This window comes from Centropristis striata, chromosome 19, assembly GCF_030273125.1.
Source record: "Centropristis striata isolate RG_2023a ecotype Rhode Island chromosome 19, C.striata_1.0, whole genome shotgun sequence".
NCBI classification, from domain to species: Eukaryota; Metazoa; Chordata; class Actinopteri; order Perciformes; family Serranidae; genus Centropristis; species Centropristis striata.
This window is the reverse complement of record NC_081535.1, coordinates 15,681,285-15,701,990: the sequence shown is the minus strand read 5'-3', so window position 1 is coordinate 15,701,990 and position 20,706 is coordinate 15,681,285. Positions and strand designations below refer to the sequence as shown.

Sequence of the window (20,706 nt, the reverse complement as noted above, 5' to 3'; positions counted from 1 at the left end):
GTGCCTTCTCTTGCGCAGTTTATATTTTAACATCATTAACCCACATATAATATTTTTAGATCTGAGTGCATATTAAACTTATTTTTCAAGTAGAAAATAGCTGAAAAGTTGCGCAATTAATCAATATTTTTAGATTTTGTGGCATAAGTAGCTCTGTAAATTCAGGCACAAGACTGTCCTGTTGTGTAACTTTAGTTGCATACTGCAAAAGACAAAAATACTTCTTTTTTATTTAAAAACTCTTATGACAGGGTTCTTGTGTACTTGCTCTATTTTACCACTTGATGTCACCCTTTTAACAGAAACCAGTGAACTGAAAGTTTGAACTGGGCTGTTGATTTACTTAGGCACTGCTGATGCAATAGTTAGAAAACAAGTAGAGAGCTGTGATAGACATTTCATTTAGTATGTCAGGTCAGCAAGTAGACCAAAATAGTCACTATTACAGACCAGATCACATTTTAATTGTTTGTGTTTTAATGTGTGTATTCGTACAACTTTTATTCCTGCATGACTCACTGCATTCTATGATTTGAGTGTGAGGCTGCTTACCTTCCTCCCAGAGAACAGCATACACAGCTGATGCATGGAGCCCCCGTTCTTGGTCAGCTCTTTCTTCAAGGTTTTAGGTGATGGGAGTGTCCAGCCGCCCTTGTGGTGCGCTCCCGCCCCTTCCAGGCAGTTGATGGCGTTGTCGGAGGTGAAACAAGGCGTGCGGGGGTCTTGCAGGAGGCTCCCTTCACTGTGGGTGCGCCTGCGGAGGGAGTTCTGCACACTGAGCCCTCCTCCTCCGTGCTTCTCGCAGGTGGCGCCCTCCACCATGCTGCGCCGCTTGCTGTCACTGCGCTGCAGGTAGGCGTCGTCGCTGTCGTCTTCGTCGTCCTCTTCTTCGGACTCTTCTTCTTCGTCATCGTCGTACTCTTCTTCGTCAGTGTTGGGCGAGGAGAGGGCGTCGGCGCTGAAGGAGCGGTCGAGGCGCAGCTCGGGGATGACAAATGAGGATGAGGAGGATGAAGGGGGAGCGTTGGTGTCCAACGGCTCTGAGGCGTTGTCTTCATCTGTGTTTGACACCACCAGGGCTAGATTGACCTCCTCTTCATTCCTTTCTCCCTCCTCCTCCTCCCCCCCTTCTTCTTTCTCTTCTCCTTCACTTCCTGCACTCTTTCTGCTGGCCATATCATCCTCCTCTTCCTCTCTCCTGCTCTCCAAGGTGTTCACCTCTCTCCAGATCTCCGTCTCGTTCCCCTCCATACTCCTCCAATCCTCGCCCTCGGTGGAAGGAGGGGGCGTTGGAGGCACCTTGTGTCGCTCCTCGGATCCCATCAGACCCCCGAGTGGCATGTAGATCTCATCCAAAGGGGTGAGAGGCTCTGAGGGGTGAGGGCTGCCCAGGGTCGGGGGCTCTGAGGGACTGGAGGGATACAGACTGCTCTCCTCACCTTCTGAGCTGCGCGGGGGCAGGTGGAGGCACACACCACCTCGATCTCCTCCTACTCCACCCAGCTCACAGGAAGGGGCATCCACCTTAGGCTCCAACATCTAGAAAAGGAGAAGAGAGTCAGTTGGTCAAAACTGTTTAGATGATGAATGCACCGTCTCCACGCATCAATCAAGTTTAACTCGGCATGATTGAGATTTACTTCACTGCCATGAGCAGGTCCACTTAATCACAACTATTTCATTAGCAGTCATTGAATTTGGTTTTGAAATATCCCCGCCATGCTAGATGTTGGTGTGATTGAGGCCTAATGGCACCATGAGACAGGATGACATTTATGTCTGTTGAGAAGGTCACGCTGTGAGATTAAGTGACGATCGTCCTGCATGATTAAAGCTCGACAGGGAGGGTCGGGGCAAGAACTCCTGGATGAGGAATGTCTACAACCATGCGGCGGTGGAATGTAACTAAGTACATTTACTCAATGTACTATGCACAATTTTGAGGTACTTTTACTTACTAGTATTTCCATTTATTTTACCTTATACTCTACATTTTAGGGGCAAAATTAAGGGGCAAATATTGTACTTTTTAGTCCACTACATTTAGCTGCCAGCTATGATCAATTTGAAATATAAAGAAATAAAATATATATTGAACCACCTAACAGTATATTAAGTAGTAAAAATGAGCTCGACCTAACAATAACATGCTGCTTACATAAATGCATCAAAAATAATTATCCAATAATATATTTGAAAAATAAATAAATAGATAAATAACAACAACATTATTATTATTATTATTATTAATAATAATAATAATAATAATAATAATAATAATAATAATAATAATAATAATATACTGTTGCCCATAAAGTTGGAATAATTTTGTTTTCAGGCACAATCCTCTGTTTTTTCCTATTTAAACACATCCGTTATCACTATGGAAGAGATTGATTAATAAAGTTTTCAGACGATATACACTTTATCTGTGAAGAATAAACCACATTGTCACAATAATTTATTGGACAGAGCTAAAAAAAAATGTATTCCAACTTTCACTCCAGCAGTGTATATATAAATCTGAGAGTGGGGACATTCTGCATTACAAAGACTTTTACTTTTGAGTACATTTTGATGCTGATGTACTTTAACTTAAGTAAGATTTTCAATTGAGGGCTTTTACTTGTAGTGGAGTAATTGTGTGGTATTAGTAAGGGATCTAAATATTTCTTCCACCACTGCAACCATGGCATCATGCAGCATGTGGATATTATTATCCAGTGAAAATACATTAATTATAACATGCCAGTCTTTCTATCAGGGCCTAATGGGGCATTGTAGATGCAAAGTAGGTTGTATTTTACTACACAGGATGTTCTCGGTGCTAATTTTTCTTCACAAGACTGACAAAGGTTAAACAGCTCAGTGAAGGTGAGATCATACTGTGATATATTGCTCTTTTGCTGCTATAGCTACTGCACAATACTGGAGCTTGCTGCACTAATTCAGTCAAACTAGCTGGTACTGTGCCCCTAAGGGACCGTGGAATAAAAAACAAGCCAAACTCTTTTGCAGAAACTGATTGGATTACTGCTACAAAGTGTTAGCCACCCATCTGTTCACCCACCCAACTTCTTCTCTCTGATATGTTGCTATCATTTCAACACACTTTACATTTCTCTCTAGCCCGTGTGTGTGTGACTGCACACATACAAGCCCCTGCTCTCATCCACTTCCCAGGGCCAAGCACAATAATAGCACTAATATTTTATGTGTGCACACCGTCTGTCCTCGCCCTCTGCCTCTAGCTGTCTATCTATATTACCTCCTTTCCAATATCTGCTGGTTTTAAATGCTGCTTTAACCCAATGCAGCCCACAGAGCCCTCAGTGGGTGGATCATTACCAATGCATTTTGAGTAGGCAAAGATTGCCCAAACCCACAGAATTGCATTTCAAATTCGACAAAAGATCACAAAGTTGCTGAATATGTAATGTTGAATTGCGAGAATGTTGACAAAGTTATGCAGAAAACTTTTTCACATTTGATGTAATGGTGTGGTTCTTTTTAAATTAAAATAAGCATGCTTATAACTTACAACAAGTAACTAGAGTGGCACTATTGTACAGTGCGGGTGAAACAAAACAGTTTTTCTCATTTCAAAGGGAAATTATTGAGAAGACATGGATTCACAAAGTTAATCAACTGCGTATAGATATTGAATATTTTGTCATAGTATAAACATGTTGATTTCGGCACCAGTAAAAAAAAATTGTATAAAGAAACTTATAAACATGCTGGAGCTGTGTTGGCTACGTTCCAGTGAACATGGCTCAAAGGAGAGAGCATGAAGAATCGAATAAATACTTTCAACAGAGATGATGCACTGCTTCAAACATAAGGTACGAGATAAGCGGGTTAAGATGGATTCAAAGTCATCCCCAGATAGTTTCACCACAGGAATTTGCTTATGGGCAAAAAAAAGAAAAAAAAAGGAAACCCTGAAATTCCCTGTGTGAAAAACTAACTACTGACCATGAATTGAATAATGATGAATTGCAATCACACATGATAATCAAGAAACTCACACATTTAGAAAAAAAAGCTTTTCTGTATTAACTAAGCACGTAAACAGATAAAGGTGAATGAATCCTTCCTGCTCTTATAAAATTTAACAATGGTAGAGCAAAAAAAAAAAATCAAGGATGAAATCAGCTTGGAGTGATCTTATGTTTTAGTGAAGCAGAGGGAGACAGAGAAGAAAGAAAGAAGTATTAGCTTTATTCTCTCAACTGAACAGCGAGTAGTAAACGCTTCTGTTGCCTTCAGAAATTTTCACTCAGTGTGCAGGGTGAGGAGATGAGAAAGAAACAGTACAAATGATATTCAGTAAGGGCAATGTGTTGCTTTTCTTTGTTTTTTGCATAGAAGTAGCTTTATAGGGTGTGAACTTAAATGTGGTCTGTGAAAATAAACTGAAAATACATGTTATTCAATGTATTCACAAGTCCTCAGGCTACAAAATCAACTCTACCTTCTTAAAGTCTGCAGCCAGTCTTGTGAAGGCCTTCATTGTGCTGGTCAAGTTAACCCATGATGACAAGCTGTGGTCACAAGACGCTCTGCTCTAATTGGAGATAATGCTGCCTCCTCTCAGACAGCTCTCATGATATTTCACAAGCTGTTTGTGTACTTTTGCAGACAAAATTAGTCTCCCCAGATACTGTTGCCCTGGTTGTACTCCTCTCTAAACTTTCGACCTGTATTCAAAAACTCTGCGAATAACTTTCAGGACTTTGAGTCAAACAACAACAATCATACTAATGTTTTCCATATTGTCTGAGATTGTAGCTCATATTGTATAAGAGCATGTCTGCCAAGAATAGGAATCAATCTATGTTATTTTGTTTTTTTAGTGTAGGGCCTGGACTAGACACAGAATGATATATGATTATTTGTATATTGAATGGTGTGAACTATGATCTCTATGTATATAGGCACCATCTGACTGCAGAATGTCTGGATAGAGGACACTGAGGTCTGGAATTAAGGTCACTGTGTCTCCTGCTACAATATGAACTCATATTTTTGCAATGTGGACTGTGGAGAACCTCAAGGCTCTGTTCTGAGCCAGTTTTATTTTCTTTGTGTACACATCATATCATATATCACTCACTAAAACTATGTGAAAATCTGGCATTTAAAAACCTACCAATATATACTATAAATATAAACACCTGACAAACCAAGTAACCCATTGCAAACATTTACCTATCTTGCACCAGAATCAGATGTTATGATAAGGTTGAAATGCATATTTTTTGTTAACCCTCTAGAGTCCATGAAAGCACCAGCACATTACTTCTTCATGACGTGAAGACATAAAAATGAAGCAAAGTGGAGCCTTGCCATCAGCTTCCCTCTAAAGTTCTGGCTTGAAACTCCATGCCAGATTTTTTTTTTATTATATTCGGCCAAGTAAAACCGGTGATAATGTCAAATATATTTAGTATATATATATAAAAATATAGAACTAGATATTATCCTCACTTTACCTGTTGTATGTAATATTTGCAACCTGTATTCATATTTGCAACATTTAAAATTCTGTTTCTTGAAATATAATTTTCAAGATCAGATACGTCAAAGTTAAAAATTAATTATCAGGACATATAGGTGATAACCAGGCTATATAGGTGAGGTAACGCTGATAAAACTGATAACAACATGGCATGGTAAAGATTTTTTAACAGATTTTGTAAAGGACATAATAGCCCAAGATTTCAGAGGGTTAAATATGTTCAATATCAATGGTTCACACATAGCCACCCTGTTAGCTAAATCTGGCCCCTCAATCAAAGAAGATACATTTAAAAATGCCCTACTGGGAAAATACCAAAAGTGGTAGGTATGTTTTAGTAAATCTACAGGGCAATTTACAAATTTAGCCAGATTCTATCTGAAATTAAGGAAAACAATACTGTGCCTTGTTACAAGCCAAGCAGCACACACACAGTTTAAGTGTTGGGTCGTGATCTAAAAAATTAGGTTAAGGAGTTCAGACATCCAAAGGAAGCTGGAAGAGCCACTGGTTGTTCATGTCAAAAATAGCCAGCTGAGTTAGTTTGGGCATCTGATCAGAATTTCAAATTTGAATCAATAATCAATGTTGCTGGAGAGAGAGAGGGCAGAACTATCTTGCTTTGAGCCTGCTGGCTTGGTTGGGTGGATGGATGGATGGATGGATGGATGGATGGATGGATGGATGGATGGATGGATGGATGGATGGATGGATGGATTCTAGCAATTGCCAGACCCCCAAAGAGCATATTGCAAAAATGGCTCGAGCCCTGCACTAAGTTGGTCATTCTAGAAATGGATATTTGTTGAAGGAGCACAACCCAAGTTTCATGTGACTTTTTGCTTGCGTGTTTTTTTGGGTGTCAGTTTCATTTACCATTCTCCCAGTGAGGCCCTTGGAGACAACATCGGTGACTCAGTATTATAAATATAAACTTGATGTTCATTGATACATACAACTGCCCCAAGGTGATCCAGACTTCTCATTTTCTTTCTAACTCCCTCTTAACCTCCCTGTGATCCAATCTAAATGGTTCACTGTAGTGTTACAACCAAGACATAACGGCTTCTAACTGATGCACTGGGTGTATGGAGGATATTTTTAGAATAAAATGCACTTTCATAAAAGCATCAATGGAGGAAAGTGGAAGTAAAGCCTTTGTCTTTATCCCTTCATGCCCCTCCTTTCAGTCAAAATCCTTAGAAAAATGATAATGTTTGATTGTTCTATCAGGCATTTATTCTTCTATCTATACATATTTATTAAAGGTTAACACAGTTTGTCCCTTTCCCTTTTCATGTTCGCTGACCTCCATCTGTCTTTGCCTGTCTTACATAGGTAAACCTCTGACTGTTGAAGATATGGCTTGAGACACAATGGAGCCACCTGTCCTGTCAGATACACTTGTTCCTTCTCACAGTCTGTACAGACGACACGCACAGACACACATAAACACACACACACACACACACACACAACATCAAGTAGCTTTAAATAAACCCGTTTTCTTTCGAGCCTGTCCTCATGTTTTATCTGACAATATGAAAAGAACAGAAGACATATTAACAAGCTTGTTCATCCTCAAGACAGTTTTCTATTATGACATTTACCACGTTGCCTCCACTCTTAAAACCTGCTTCAATTGACAACTGAGTAAACACAAGCTAATGGGTATGTGCATGTTCACGTGCGTGTACAACACGCATGTGCACATGTGTACTTGAATACAGCTCAAAGTCATCAATGATTCAGCACAATACAATCTCTTGCATCGCCTCAATCAAGCAAGGAAACAAAACCAGCACTAAAAGGCAGGGAGAGTGGGATGCAGGGTAAGAGAGTGAATAGATGGAGGAGACAAAGTGGATAAGACAAGCAGAAGGGAGGAGGGGAGTCAGTGAATGGCCATGACACAGAACTAAGATGAGTATGTGGAAGAGGGCAGAGATAAAGAAATAAAACAGGAGAGGGGATCTTGGAAAATGTCCATCATATTGTTTTTCTTTAATGTCAGTGGACCATGAGCAAAGAGCAAATGACACCGAACACTAACTCTGCCAGGCAACATTTCATACAGTCACAACACATTACAATAGGCTACCAAGAATAATAAACAACTTGTGCAAAAATAAGTTTCAGAACATAATTTTGGAAGTTAAAGTGTTTTTTGTTTGTCTTAGTGGACAAGTGTCAAACAGAAAAAGATTGGATTCAGCTCACTCAGACGTGAGACTATGTGTTTGATGAGCTAAAGCTAGAAACTGCGTAATGATATTTTTCCATCATGGGTCTGTGACGCACAGTTAAATTGCCGATACATTGTACAAATATAAAAAGTATTTCCTCATGTGAGTTGTGCAGAAAACAAAGGACCTTTGTTGTAGGCGATTCCACATTTGTCTCTCCACTTTTCCCTTCAAATCTCCACCGTCTCTTACTAATAAAGTCGTAATGCCAATTTTGTACAGACATAGTCCCTCATGGTCCCCAGAGGATAAATCATAATGATTTTGGGGATTCCCTGGTGGTTTAGAGTGGTTCAGAATAAAAAAAACACAAAAAAAGTCACAATATGTAGTTTTCTGCCAATATGAGTTTTTTAATTAAAACAATAACAACAGACGGCGTTTGGTGAAGTTGTTTGGAAGTGTGGAATCATGGGAGCTGTGGTCTTTAGCAACACTGTAGTCATTGCAGTCCCCTTCTCCCAGTAAGGATTCCTTGAGTGTTCATCATTTAGGAGGTTTTTACCAGGAGCTGATCTGCAGAGCTCTCCTGCTCTCCAAAACAAACAGAGCAGGTCATAGAAACACTGAATTAAGCAGTTTCACATAAAAAATCAGTGTTTCTCTGATGCTGTTTTTTGTACAACAGATGTCCTGGGCGAAAGCACTGCTAACTGTTACTCAACCATTTCTCTGATAACTTAAGATACCAGATGTTTAAAGGTTAATAGAATAATGCTGACCCATGTGCAAAGAGGATATGAGGCAATTGGCAGGCAACCGAGTTCAACTCAGAAACTGCATTCAGAAATCTAAAAATATAATGTTGCAAATGAAAGTTAAAACTTGTCAGTGACACCTGCGAAATTACTTATTCATGACTCATATTTTGTGTCGACTGAGTGATAAAGAAACACAGAAGAAACCAGGTGAAGGCATTGGATACCCAAAAAAATCCTATTTCTGAAAATATCTCCCTGAAGAAATGAAGACTGACATAAACGACCTTCAATTGCCATAAAAAAAAAATATATTTTGAAGGTCTAAATCTCTGAAGGTCATTTTCTAAAATGCTACAGGAAAGTACACACACACACACACACACACACACACACACACACACACACACACACACACAAACCAGGTGAAGGCATTGGATACCCCCAAAAAAAATCCTATTTCTGAAAATATCTCCCTGAAGAAATGAAGACTGACATAAACAACCTTCAATTGCCATAAAAAAAAATATAATTTGAAGGTCTAAATCTCTGAAGGTTAATATCTCAAATTCTACAGGAAAGTACACACACACACACACACACACGGACATTCACCCAGGGACAATTATGTGAACTCTGTCCCACAGTTACCATGGCAATAACAGACCCATCCCAGGGGAGCAGCTGTGCTGTGCGTTCTCCAAAAGCTTTATATGTACCTATGAACTCTGTCATCGTAGCTTCTCCAGCACCCCTCCCGCTTCTCAATTTCAAGGTGCAATCATTCATCTTTATCTCTCTCTCTCCTTCCCTTTCCTCCTTTGCCTGTTTAATTTCCTGTGTCCGGGTTGTTTTTAAGTAAGACATAGCATTAAAGAGCATTAAAGTCTTCCCTTGCTTCACTCTACTTAGTCTAATATTAATGGTTTAATGTTTCCACCATTACACTTGCCAAATCCACCTCCAAACTCAATAAATCCTGCTCAACTCAATTAGTAATGCTGTTAAAAGAGAAAAAACAAAAGAACATGGTTTGTCTTCTCTTCCTAATGTGCCACTCCCTCTGTCTCCACTCTCTTCATGCTGGATCTGAACAACAGCAAGTGATGACCCAATCAGTCTGCATTACTCTTGTTTACCCTGCTCTTTTGTTTTCTTTACTCACTGACTTATCACATTGATTCTTTCATCTTAGGACATGTCAGGTCAGTGAAGTCTAAAGAAGACTCCCTGCTTACATAGACAAAGAGAAGAAGTAGAAAGTTAATCAAACTCGGCACTGTCACCTTTGTTCTCTGTTAACTTACAGTTTTTATTTTCAGTTTGACAGGTGAAAAAAGTATTCCAATCTCCTTTGGTACACTTTAAAGGACCATTTTAAGAGTTTAAAGTTTAAGCTGACTTGTTTTTGGCCCATTTGGAACATACTTAGCATACTGATGAGCCATTGTCCAAAGAAAGTGGTTTAGATTTGTGTTTTAACCATGGGTCATCTCTGCATGTTTGCCCTTATTATCCAATTTGTAATGCCACATAGCCTATGGACGATTTTAGCAACAAGGATGTGATGGCTGCAACAAGTACTCCAACATAAACAGCAGAAGAGGTTGTGTGTCAGTACCACAAGTTATGGCACATAGGTACATATTATAAATATAACGGCTAAAAATAGCACACATGTACGGTGCTTTTGCTCCCCACCCAATTTATTATTATTTTATTATTACTTATAATATTTTTTATTGATGCATACAATAATAATATTAATTTTATTAGCACTTTTCAAGCTAGAGGCACAAAGTGCTTCCCATCGTTAAGGGTATATAAAACAAAGACAGAGAGTTAAAAGCACTCAGTTTGAAAGCAGTTACAAAGAAATTTAAAGAAAGATAAAACAAATAGATCTAAAAAGAAGAGAGCCTTACAAAATAAGCTTAAAATCAATCAATCGATTGTTCAACAGAGCTGTAATATGTAAACAGATACAATAAGACTAAAGGGAAAGTGTGTAAAAATGTGTCTTAACCCAGAGACGGCAGATCTAACAGTAACAGGGAGACTGTTTCAAAGCCCAGGAGCCAGTAGAGTAAATGGTCGATCATCTTTTGACCAGAGTCTGGAGTCTGGAACTGCAGGTGGCAAAATAATATGTACAATACAATCTTATTCTGCAAATGTCTGATAAATGTAGTGCAGTGAAAAGTATAGGCTTTTCCTTGCAAAGGTAGTCCAGTATACTGTACTCTATGCGCATCACTTCTATGCATGTTTCTGTGTAAAACCATTGTGTACAAGTGACGAGAAGGCAGCCTGGAGGTTTGTGTGTCTATCTATGTGTGCATGTCGACGCCAACTAAAAACATATTAGGTATGTTTTGACATGTACTTTCCAGAACAATCTGTGGTCTGGAGATTTAAGAGCTATTATTGCTTTGTGTAAGACCAATAACTCGTTAAGGGACCAGACCGTATAGATGATCAATCCCTGAATGGCCTCATTACATGCACCGCAATGCACCGGCCTCTTTTGCCCTCGATCTCACTGAGAGACGAGTGATGAGGTGGTAATGGTCGTTTATCTGTCAGATCCCGCCATTGTGATCAGGCTGAGGAGGAGGGAGAAAACAGAAATTGGAAAAGGGAGAGAGAGAAGAAGTGAAAGCAGGGTCAAAGAAAGAAAACGATGTCAGGTGAACACTGGGAACATTAAACTACATCTTTCTAATTGAATCATGAAAAACATAGTACTAGAAGACTACGGGCTAAGGAGAGTTATACAAATGAGTGATGCTTTTGGCCACAATTTAAAGTAAAACAAGCAACATTATCATCATACAGTCATGGAAAACATCATTAGGCCATCCTTGTTTTCTTTAATATCTTGTTCATTTTAATGCCTGGTACAACTAACTTAAGAGCTGATATCTAGCCATTTTCCATGGTTTTATTGATAATGATTTTGGTTATTATCAAGAAAACCATGGAAAATGGCTAGATATCAGCTCTTAAATTAAACTCTTATGAGCTATTTTTGTTGTTATCATTATATTTGTCCAAACAAATGTACCTTTAGTTGTACCAGATGTTAAAATTAACAAGAAATTGAAGAAAACAAGTGTGGTCTAATAGTTTTTTCCATGACTGCATAATTAAATTTCATCCAATCATATGTACATAATAATACCAGTGCTGTAGGGTTGCAAGAATATTCCGTATGTCAGCAACACTAATTGAAGACGACCCACTTCTACTGGCAGTGAGTTAAAACTGATGATGTCAACAGCAATTTATTAGCATGAAGCCTATTTCCATTAATATTTCAGCTAGGAGCTGATGACGTAGGCTTCCTGCATGTGTGATTAAGTTATTACATTGCAATCGAACTCATTCAAAGAATAATATGTTGCACTGCCACTCCAGCAAAACCTCTGGAAGAATCAAGATTCATTCTCTCACAGAAACCAGGCACGGCCCTCACAGTGGGCAAGGGGAGGAGTGTGATGGGCTTGGGCTTTTTGGGGGGGTTGGGGGGCTGGGTGCGAGTGTCACATCCAAAGATGCAAAGGCATTATTGACAGAAGCTGAGGGTTCAGAGAGAAAATGTCATTGACGTAACTTGCCCCGTGACGCCAGGCAGCTGAAGACAATGTGACCACTGAAAAAGACTGGAAAAGGCCTTTTATAAAGAGAGCAAAGAGAGATGTGTGTGTTTCTGTGTGTCTGCGTGTGTGTGTGTGTGTGTGTGTGTGTGTGTGTGAGAGAGAGTAAGAGGATAGTGAGAGAAAATGCATTTGTCTGTGATGTGTGTGACATTGTTTTTCCAAGGTTATAACAAATAACAAACATCTCATTTGTTCAAGCTGGAACTCGCTGTGCAATACCAGCTGATTAATTACATTCAGTCTTGTGGATGTGTGTATGTGTGTCTCATTGACACCGTCTACTATTGATCAAGGAGGAGAGGAGAGGAGAGGAGAGGAGAGGAGAGGAGAGGAGAGGAGAGGAGAGGAGAGGAGAGGAGAGGAGAGGAGAGGAGAGGAGAGGAGAGGAGAGGAGAGGAGAGGAGAGTGACTCAGGAAGAAATGGCCACAGATGAGATGAGGTTTTTGTTACGATTTTTCAAGTAATATCTTATTATTCTAATGAAATAGCCAGAAACGTTAGCTAACGCAACATTAACTTACTTGCTAATTTATCATTAGATGAGTTGACCCGTATAGCTACAGCCCACTTTACATTGTTTTACAGTAATAATGTTAATTTTTGCATTAAATTGGAGGCTGGCATGAGCCCACTGTCATAGTAGCACATTAATCAATACTGAAATTTCATAGCAATGCATGTTCTATCTACTGGTTGCAAAACAGCATGCAATTAATAAAAAAAAATGCTGTTATACTATCACAGAGAATGATACTGTGATTTTGTATTATTGACAATAACTGTCAGATGTATTATCCCATGTTTCATCGTTTCCCCAGAAGTTAGAGCAACTAAACGGTTAAAGGTTATATGACGCCATTGACAGATGACTAAATGAAAAATAAAAATAATGTTGAATTTATAAACATAAGTCTAGTTGTTTTAAGACATTTTAAAGCTAAATGTTACATAAAATACCTTTTAAAAAACTTCTTGAGCTCCATGTATCTTTACATTCATTCAACTACAAGATAACACTGTACTATCGATCATCTCCGTATTTGTGTATCAACAGGCACCAACACAGACTACACACCCCTGCATCTAATTCTCCCTCTCTCTCTCTTTCTCCCTCTAAGAAGAGAGGAAAAAAAACACAATTCATCTAATGAGGAAAGGAGAAAAGCAATTTTCCCCAGTGTGCTTCCTGTTGTTGTTTTCTCCTCTGGCTCCACTCCGTGCTCTCTCTATCACATTCAGCTTGGCTCTGACATGGTTTAGAGTGTTTTTAAGTGGCTATCTCCCTACCGCTCCGCTCTCTCAGTTTACCTGTTTTACACTCTGTGACTCCCGAACAATGTGGAGGGTTAAATTATGTCATTGGCACACAGCCAGAGAAGAAACAACTGAAATACAAGCGCCAAACGGGGGGTGTAACCAATCTGTTGTTCAGAAAATACTATCCACAACTCTTGTTTACTATGAGGGTGAGAGTAAAGGTGCAGTTATATTAAAGAGAGCTATTAGAGCCACGAGAGGAAGGGAGGATGAGTGGATGGAGTGATAGAGGCAGAATTAAACACAGACATAAAGTAAGAAAATGGAAAGCGGACAAAAACAAACAGAAGCAGGTCAAAATGGTGAAGTTAAATGGATAAAAATAGCGCACAGCAGTGACACCAAACTCCTCATATGAGCGTCTCATAAAGATGCCTCGTGATAAATAAGCTTTTATTGCTTTTTCCTATCTTACCTCCCATCTCTCTGTTTCCGAATGACGAAACCACTCCCTTCCCCCTCAGCAGCATAATATCAGCAACTACAACTAACCACATGCATCTACTCTAAAAACCTTCTGAAGGGTAAATAAAAGCACCACGATCACCAATTTGCATGACATCTCTCTACAAAATCAGATGTAGTCTATTAATGAGAAACACAGTGATGGTATACAAACCCTACCTGGCAAGAGGAAGCAGTTCCAGGTTACAATCCACTAAAGGCAGACACAGGCACTCCACACATCCCCATTAAAGTGGCCTACTTCCTCTGTCAAACTGTTGTGTGAGTGTTTCTGGCTGGATAGCTGGGCTGGTGTGTGTGATTCTGTCAGTGTGGGCTAGGTCAACTGAACTGTGCATACAGAGAGAGAGAGAGAGAGAGAAAGAAGGGGGAAGAGAGAGAGAGAGAGAGAGAGAGAGAGAGAGAGAGAGAGACAGAGAGAGAGCAAATGCCCAAGAGGCTAAGAAGGTAGACTCCCAAGCTGCACAAACAAGTGAGAAGGAAAGAGAGAGAGAGAGGGAGGAGATAGCGATAATGAGAGGAGACAAATGAGCAGCGTGAGCTTAGAGAGGAGCATATGCATGTGGTGCTTATGTCCACTGAACATACTAACTGGTCTCGATGATTGCAGATGTGTGTGTGTGTGTGTGTGTGTGTGTGTGTGTAAATATTGTCTGACATCTGTGTCCATTTGTGTCTGCACACCCCCCTTCATTTCTTTGTGAAGACATTAAGGCACTAAGGCCAAGTCCCACAGGATGCACAAAGCACACAATGGACACATATCCATTGTAAACACACACAAACATGTGTAGTACACGTCTAAACACACATACTTGTTCCTGGCACGCACAATGCAGCTGTAAAGGGTTAGGGTAAACATCTATGAAACAGGAACCAGGCCATATCGTAGAAACGTCCTATCTTAAAAGGAAGCGATCACAATTTTATACATTATCTCTACATAATGGCTAAGCCATAACTCTGAGGGTCATCTTGGAGGTATGCTGTAAAATGATTGTTATCACCTGCCAATGTGGGGAACAACGCTTCCTCGTTATGTAGCCACATTTCTTCCTGAAATACCAATAAGATAGACTGAAGTTCCCAACATTAGATAAAAACTTTACAGAATACATGTGAGTCATAAAATCTAACTCAATGTGTAAATACATCGAAGCCTTGCAATTACAACTGATGATTTATCTGGAAAGCTGTATGCAATTATGCTTTATAAATACAATTATTAATATTACTGGCAGTGGTGGTTCTACTTTTCCTTTCATTGTTGTTGTATAGGTCACTGTAGATATTAATTGAGTGACTATATATAGATGTTTGTTACTGACTGAGTCACACACAAAATCCTTGACTTGGATGACATCAATACACCATTTGTATTGTAACAATGCCTCAGCAAGTAAAGGCCAGGGAGGACTTCATTAACCCTGCAAGAGGGCTGGAACATGTTAGCCCACTTTCATATAAGGCAGGCTAATAGCAGCTCCTGACTTTAGCAGCAGGTCTTCTACTGTTGTTCCATACAGATAATAACATTTCAATAGGTTACTAAGAGGAAAACAACCAGTAAGACAACCAAACTTCTCAAAGCAGCATTGATTGATGAGTATAGAAATAAGTGTTGTTTGATGCCAACTTATTTCTAAAAAATATTCTAAAAAATATTGTTAATGCAGCAGAGGCGCAAAAATCAGTTCTCAACATCTCAATAAAATGTTAACAGAATATAACAACACATCTTAGAGTAAATGCTACATATAATGTTCAAAAGTGACTGCTGAATTAAAAAAAACAACAACCCATAAATGATTAGTTTCATTGTCATCCATACGATGGCGTATTAGGGATAAGTATGAAAAAAATATATATACAGACCCGGGAAAGGGGGGTAATATTTTGAGAAAAAAGTCATAATTTATGAGATTAAAAGTGGCAAATCTGCAAGAAAAAAGTTGCAGATTTACGAGATTAAAAGTGGCAAATCTACGAGAAAAAAGTAGCAGATTAATGAGAAAAAAATTGGAAAAATTGTGTTTGGTATTTGTCAAGCGACCTCAACAAACCACAGACGCCGCCCGGGAAGCAGGTGGCTGTTTAATGTGCATTTTCAATATTCACACAAAAAAGGAAGTGAAAAAAAAAAAAAAAATGAAAAAATTGAAATCACAGTTTTCAAAGTTCTTACACTTGGCTGAGGAAAGGTTGTATATCTATAAGATCAGAATGCCATTAAGTGCAATGGAAGCAGTCTGAGCAAATAAATCATCACACACGGGGCATACATGTGCTACACTGAAGAGGCTATTAATACAGCCAGGTGAAAGCGTCAGATCAGTGTGGAGCGATGGTGGAATAACACTCCTTAAATTAACACATGAATCAAACAGAAAAAACATATTTCCATCCTGATTTCTCAGTTAGTTAGTAAGTTTTAACTGGTGTAATTCATATATTTGTGTAACAGAATTGAGAATTCAGTTAAGTGGTGCACTTTATTTAAATAAAACGTGTCTGGTGTTCCTGGTTAAATAAACAGATGTACTTGCTGTACCTGAGTGGTTAATTGAAGCACATGGTACTCTCTCTGTCTATTATCTAACCTTTCTCTCACTCTGTTATCTCAAGAGCCTCTCAATGCTTCTCAGAAGAAAGGTTTTTTTTTTTTAATCTCCTCGGTGTGACGGGGAACATTTGACAGTGAAAGGCAGGAGACGCACACACACCTGCTGTCACCGTCGCTCGGGTCTATCTATAAGGACTTTCCATCATTGACAATACACTAACAACGAGGTGTCACGTCCAAGGCTGTAACTCCCTTGTGTTTCCCTGTGTTATCCATTCATTGTCTCTCTCTAGCATATCCCTGGTTTACATCTCTGTATGCAGTTATGTGTGCGTATGTTTGTCTGCTCACCTGGACCCTTCCTACAAGCACACCTGCCCGCATCACTCCTCTCACACTCCCAGCTATGGCATCAAATGATTTAGCACACTGATGTCAAAAGCTCACTAGCGCCTACTTAAGACATCTGAGATCTGGCCAAACATCTGATTGCATGCCTACAATATATACAGACTCACTGACGAAGAAATTACAGGTGGTACAAACATGTGACGTAGGTGTAGCGCTGGTGGAAATCCTCCTTCTTCTGAGCAAAACGAGGTCTGCCACTCCATGGTTTTATAGAAATGTGACTGACTAAACAGCTGTTCTTTTAGTTTCGGTTTATATCAACTGTATTCAAATTAGATCATGTGATAAATAATACATTATATACATATATTATATAAATCTGTTTTTTTACTGGTTAAACTTTCGGTTTTATTGCCAAAACATGTATTACCCAAGGCAGAAACACGGTTTCCGAAGTCCGGTCATGGTAACATGGAGTGGATAAAAGTGGGCCAGGCAACAGGAAATCAGTGACTATTGTACTGACTTCTTTACAGAGACCCGCCTCTATCGAGCTTTTGCTCTTGGCTGACAGACTGAGCCGACATAAACCAAGACCCCGTCGGGACACATATTCAAAATCAGCAACCAGGTAGAACCCTCCTTACTCCTGAAGCCCAACTTATTGCAGCTGCTTCCAAACCTTTCCAAGCTTAGCTTGAAAAAGAAATAAAAAATTTCAACCAATGTCAAAACAAAACTCTGCAGTGTTAAATATCTGGTTATATAAATGTGACTAATGTACAAATAGTTATGATTTCACCTCAGCGCAGCATTTGGGAAACGGTTGTGATCGCAGCGTACAAATACAGTAGTCCTACTTACACACGAATCCTTAACACAGTCAGATACAATCAGATATACACCTCATTCACAGTATTTAGCATCAATACACACATAAGTCACAAACACACAAGTCTTTGGAAAAAGCGCTCAGTTTGACCTTCATACCAGTACAAAAGATAACAACACATTACCTTAGACACAGGCATCTGGACGCGTAGTGTGCTTGCTTCTGTAAGTGTGTTATTACTGGTGTGTGTCCCAGAGAACGGCAAAGAATGGCACAGTTCATCCACACATACACACACTGACAGAGCACGTGTGCCGCGCGGAATAGAGGCAGGCTGTTAATCCACTGTGACCATATGTGATCTTTTTTTTTTTCTCCTTTCCGTTTTTTTCTGGATGTGTTAGAGCTTCTTTTCCCCTCTTCTTGTTCTGTGTCTTGTCTATGTTGTTGCTGCAGTCCAAGCTTCTCCCCTAGCTCAGTAATAACGCGCGTGTCAACGTGTGCGCAAAAGAGAGGGGGGAAAGGGAGAGGGAGAAAGAGGGAGAAAGAGAGAGAGAGAAAGAGAGAGGGAGAGAGAGAGAGAGAGAGAGAAAGAGAAAGAGTGGGGTAAAGAGGGGATTTGGTGAAGGAGAGGAGATGATGACAGATGGGATCAGGGAGAGATAGAAGTGTGAGAGTGAAAGGAGGAATTGTAAAAATGTGATGTATTAACAATGTAGAGAGAAGGATCGTCATGAAAAGATAAAATGCAACTAAGTCTCTGGAGACCAAAACAGCCAGTGTCCTTTCTTTCTCTCTCTCTCTCTCTCTCTCTCTCGCTCTCGCTGTCTCTCTTCCTATCCTCTCTCTCTTTCTCTCTTTTTCTCCCCCTCTCTTCCTCTAGATTCTATTTTTAGAAGTTGCTCCGTTGCAAATCAAAGCACTGAATCAAAACCTATCAAAGAGCAGGATGTTAAGGGCCATGTCTTTCACACCTAATAAGACACACACACACACGCACACACACACACAAGCCATCCTGTCTGTTACAATGACCATGTGTCTGCATCAGATCTGAGGGGAGCATGTACACTATTCATCAGGTCTTATCTAATCATATCATGTTCTAATAAATAATGTCCTTTTCAAACAGCTATTTTAAACCTTGTCCATTACTCTGCACAGACCTCTGTCTCCCTCACCGTCTCCAGCTGAAGGTATTCCAAAAGAAACAACTCCAGATGATGCATCAAGTAATGATTGACATCAAGAAGGTAGAATATCAATTTACAGGAAAACTAGATTACAATGTCTGCCACTTTCAGTCCTTTTTTGTTAATTGGTGGCAGGATGTTTTAAAGTTCTCACTACTGTCATTAAACACTTACACTAATCACAATTGTGAAAAAAGAGCCCTGTTATTTTCAAATTAAACTATTATCCGAGCTCCATTGCACGCTCACTGAAGCAAACGTCATTTTTCGGAGTAAAGAATGCGCATAATTAAATTTGACAGTGAATGGATTTCATGCTCGGCTGTACCTTCTTAGGACTAAGTCCGCGAGGCTCTTATCTAGCGTAGCTCCTGTGCCGATGCATAATTGTCGTTATATAACACAGTTATGAATAGTTAAAGGTGAGCTAAAATAAAGCCAAACACCATTCCATCAAAGGGAAATCATTAATGTTTAAAGAGAGACGAGGGAATCAATCGTACACTACAGGCCACAATGAATAACATCCATGAGCTGAGAGTGTGTGTGTGTGTGTGTGTGTGTGTGTGTGTGTGTGTAACTGAGGGAGAGAGAGGGAGACGGAGACGGAAACAAAGACAAGATATAAAATAAATATCGACGGAGAGAGACTGAAAGTGCAATGCTGCATAGTTTTACTTGATGACTGCAATACAGCTAGAAAAGGGAGAGGACTGGCTCTCTGGTTGAAAACATACATAACAAAGACTTTTTCTTTTTTAAGCATAAAATGAGACCATGATTCTTTTTTCCTGGCCAACTTTTCAAATTCTACTACAGCCTGCATAATAATGTACCGTAGAATGAAGAAATTGGACCACAAATAACAAATATGCTCACTAATCACTAACATATGCATCCATGAAGGAGTAGTATTATCTATAGGATGCCAGAGTTTTTCAATATTTTCCAAGTCAGCTGCTAAATAACCCTTATTTCTGCAACACAGCAAAGTTTGACACAGTGCTGTCACTCACACACACAAAATAACTCAAAAGTACTGTAGCAGTCAGTGGATATCCTCAAAGAATGACAACATGGCAACACAGAGGCAAAAGATGGAGTGGAGAACTTTTCTTTCTCAGCAGACTAAAAACATAGTTGTCCATCATCAGACTGTTGCCTTTAAAGCACATTTTCAGAAGCAAAAATCCTATAAAATACCATTAATTTGAAAGAATAACTTTCCTGTGATATGACAACACATGAAATGTTTCAGCTTCATATCTGCTCCATAACCAGTTCCAAATGTGGCTGTCACACTTCAGGACACACCCCAGAAATAGCATGCGGAGTGCTTTTTGAGTGTTTAGTATGTGTGTGTGTGTGTGTGCCTGTGTGTGTGCGTGCACATGTGTGAAGAAAAAGAGACGAGCGAAGACAAGACAAATGGAATTCATCCATGTCTAATTAAAGACAATGAAGGGGAAAGTGTTTCTGTTGCAGAGAAGCAGAGAGAGCAACAGAAATGTTAATCATGTGAACGTTTGCCAGCACAGATGTTGCCTATATTTGGTTTCATGCATAGATACACTAAAAAAGTGGTGATCTTGAAGGCAGGTGCAAAAAAGCTTTAATATCTGACACGTGCAATTTAAATATCTGTATTTATACTGTTTGTAGTTATGTCTTTATATTCAACTATTAGCTGAAAAAACACATTACTGTACGTATGCCTGTCTAAACACATCTTATAAAAACAAAGTCAGTACTCCTTCAGATATGGAGTGTCAAAATTCATGTTATCAAGAACTCTTTATCATGAGAATTTTTTTTAATCACAGAAAAAATCCCGTGGCCTCTTGACCTTTATTC

General features: G+C 39.4%; 1 protein-coding gene across 1 annotated transcript in view; it reads right to left on the bottom strand.

Moving 5' to 3' along the window:
* rgs3a (regulator of G protein signaling 3a) overlaps positions 1 to 20,706 on the bottom strand; it is a 177,932-nt gene that overhangs the window by 41,903 nt on the left and 115,323 nt on the right. Inside the window, 1 exon segment of the mRNA XM_059358232.1 lies at positions 553 to 1,539. Within this exon segment, the coding sequence (XP_059214215.1) occupies positions 553 to 1,539 (987 nt within the window).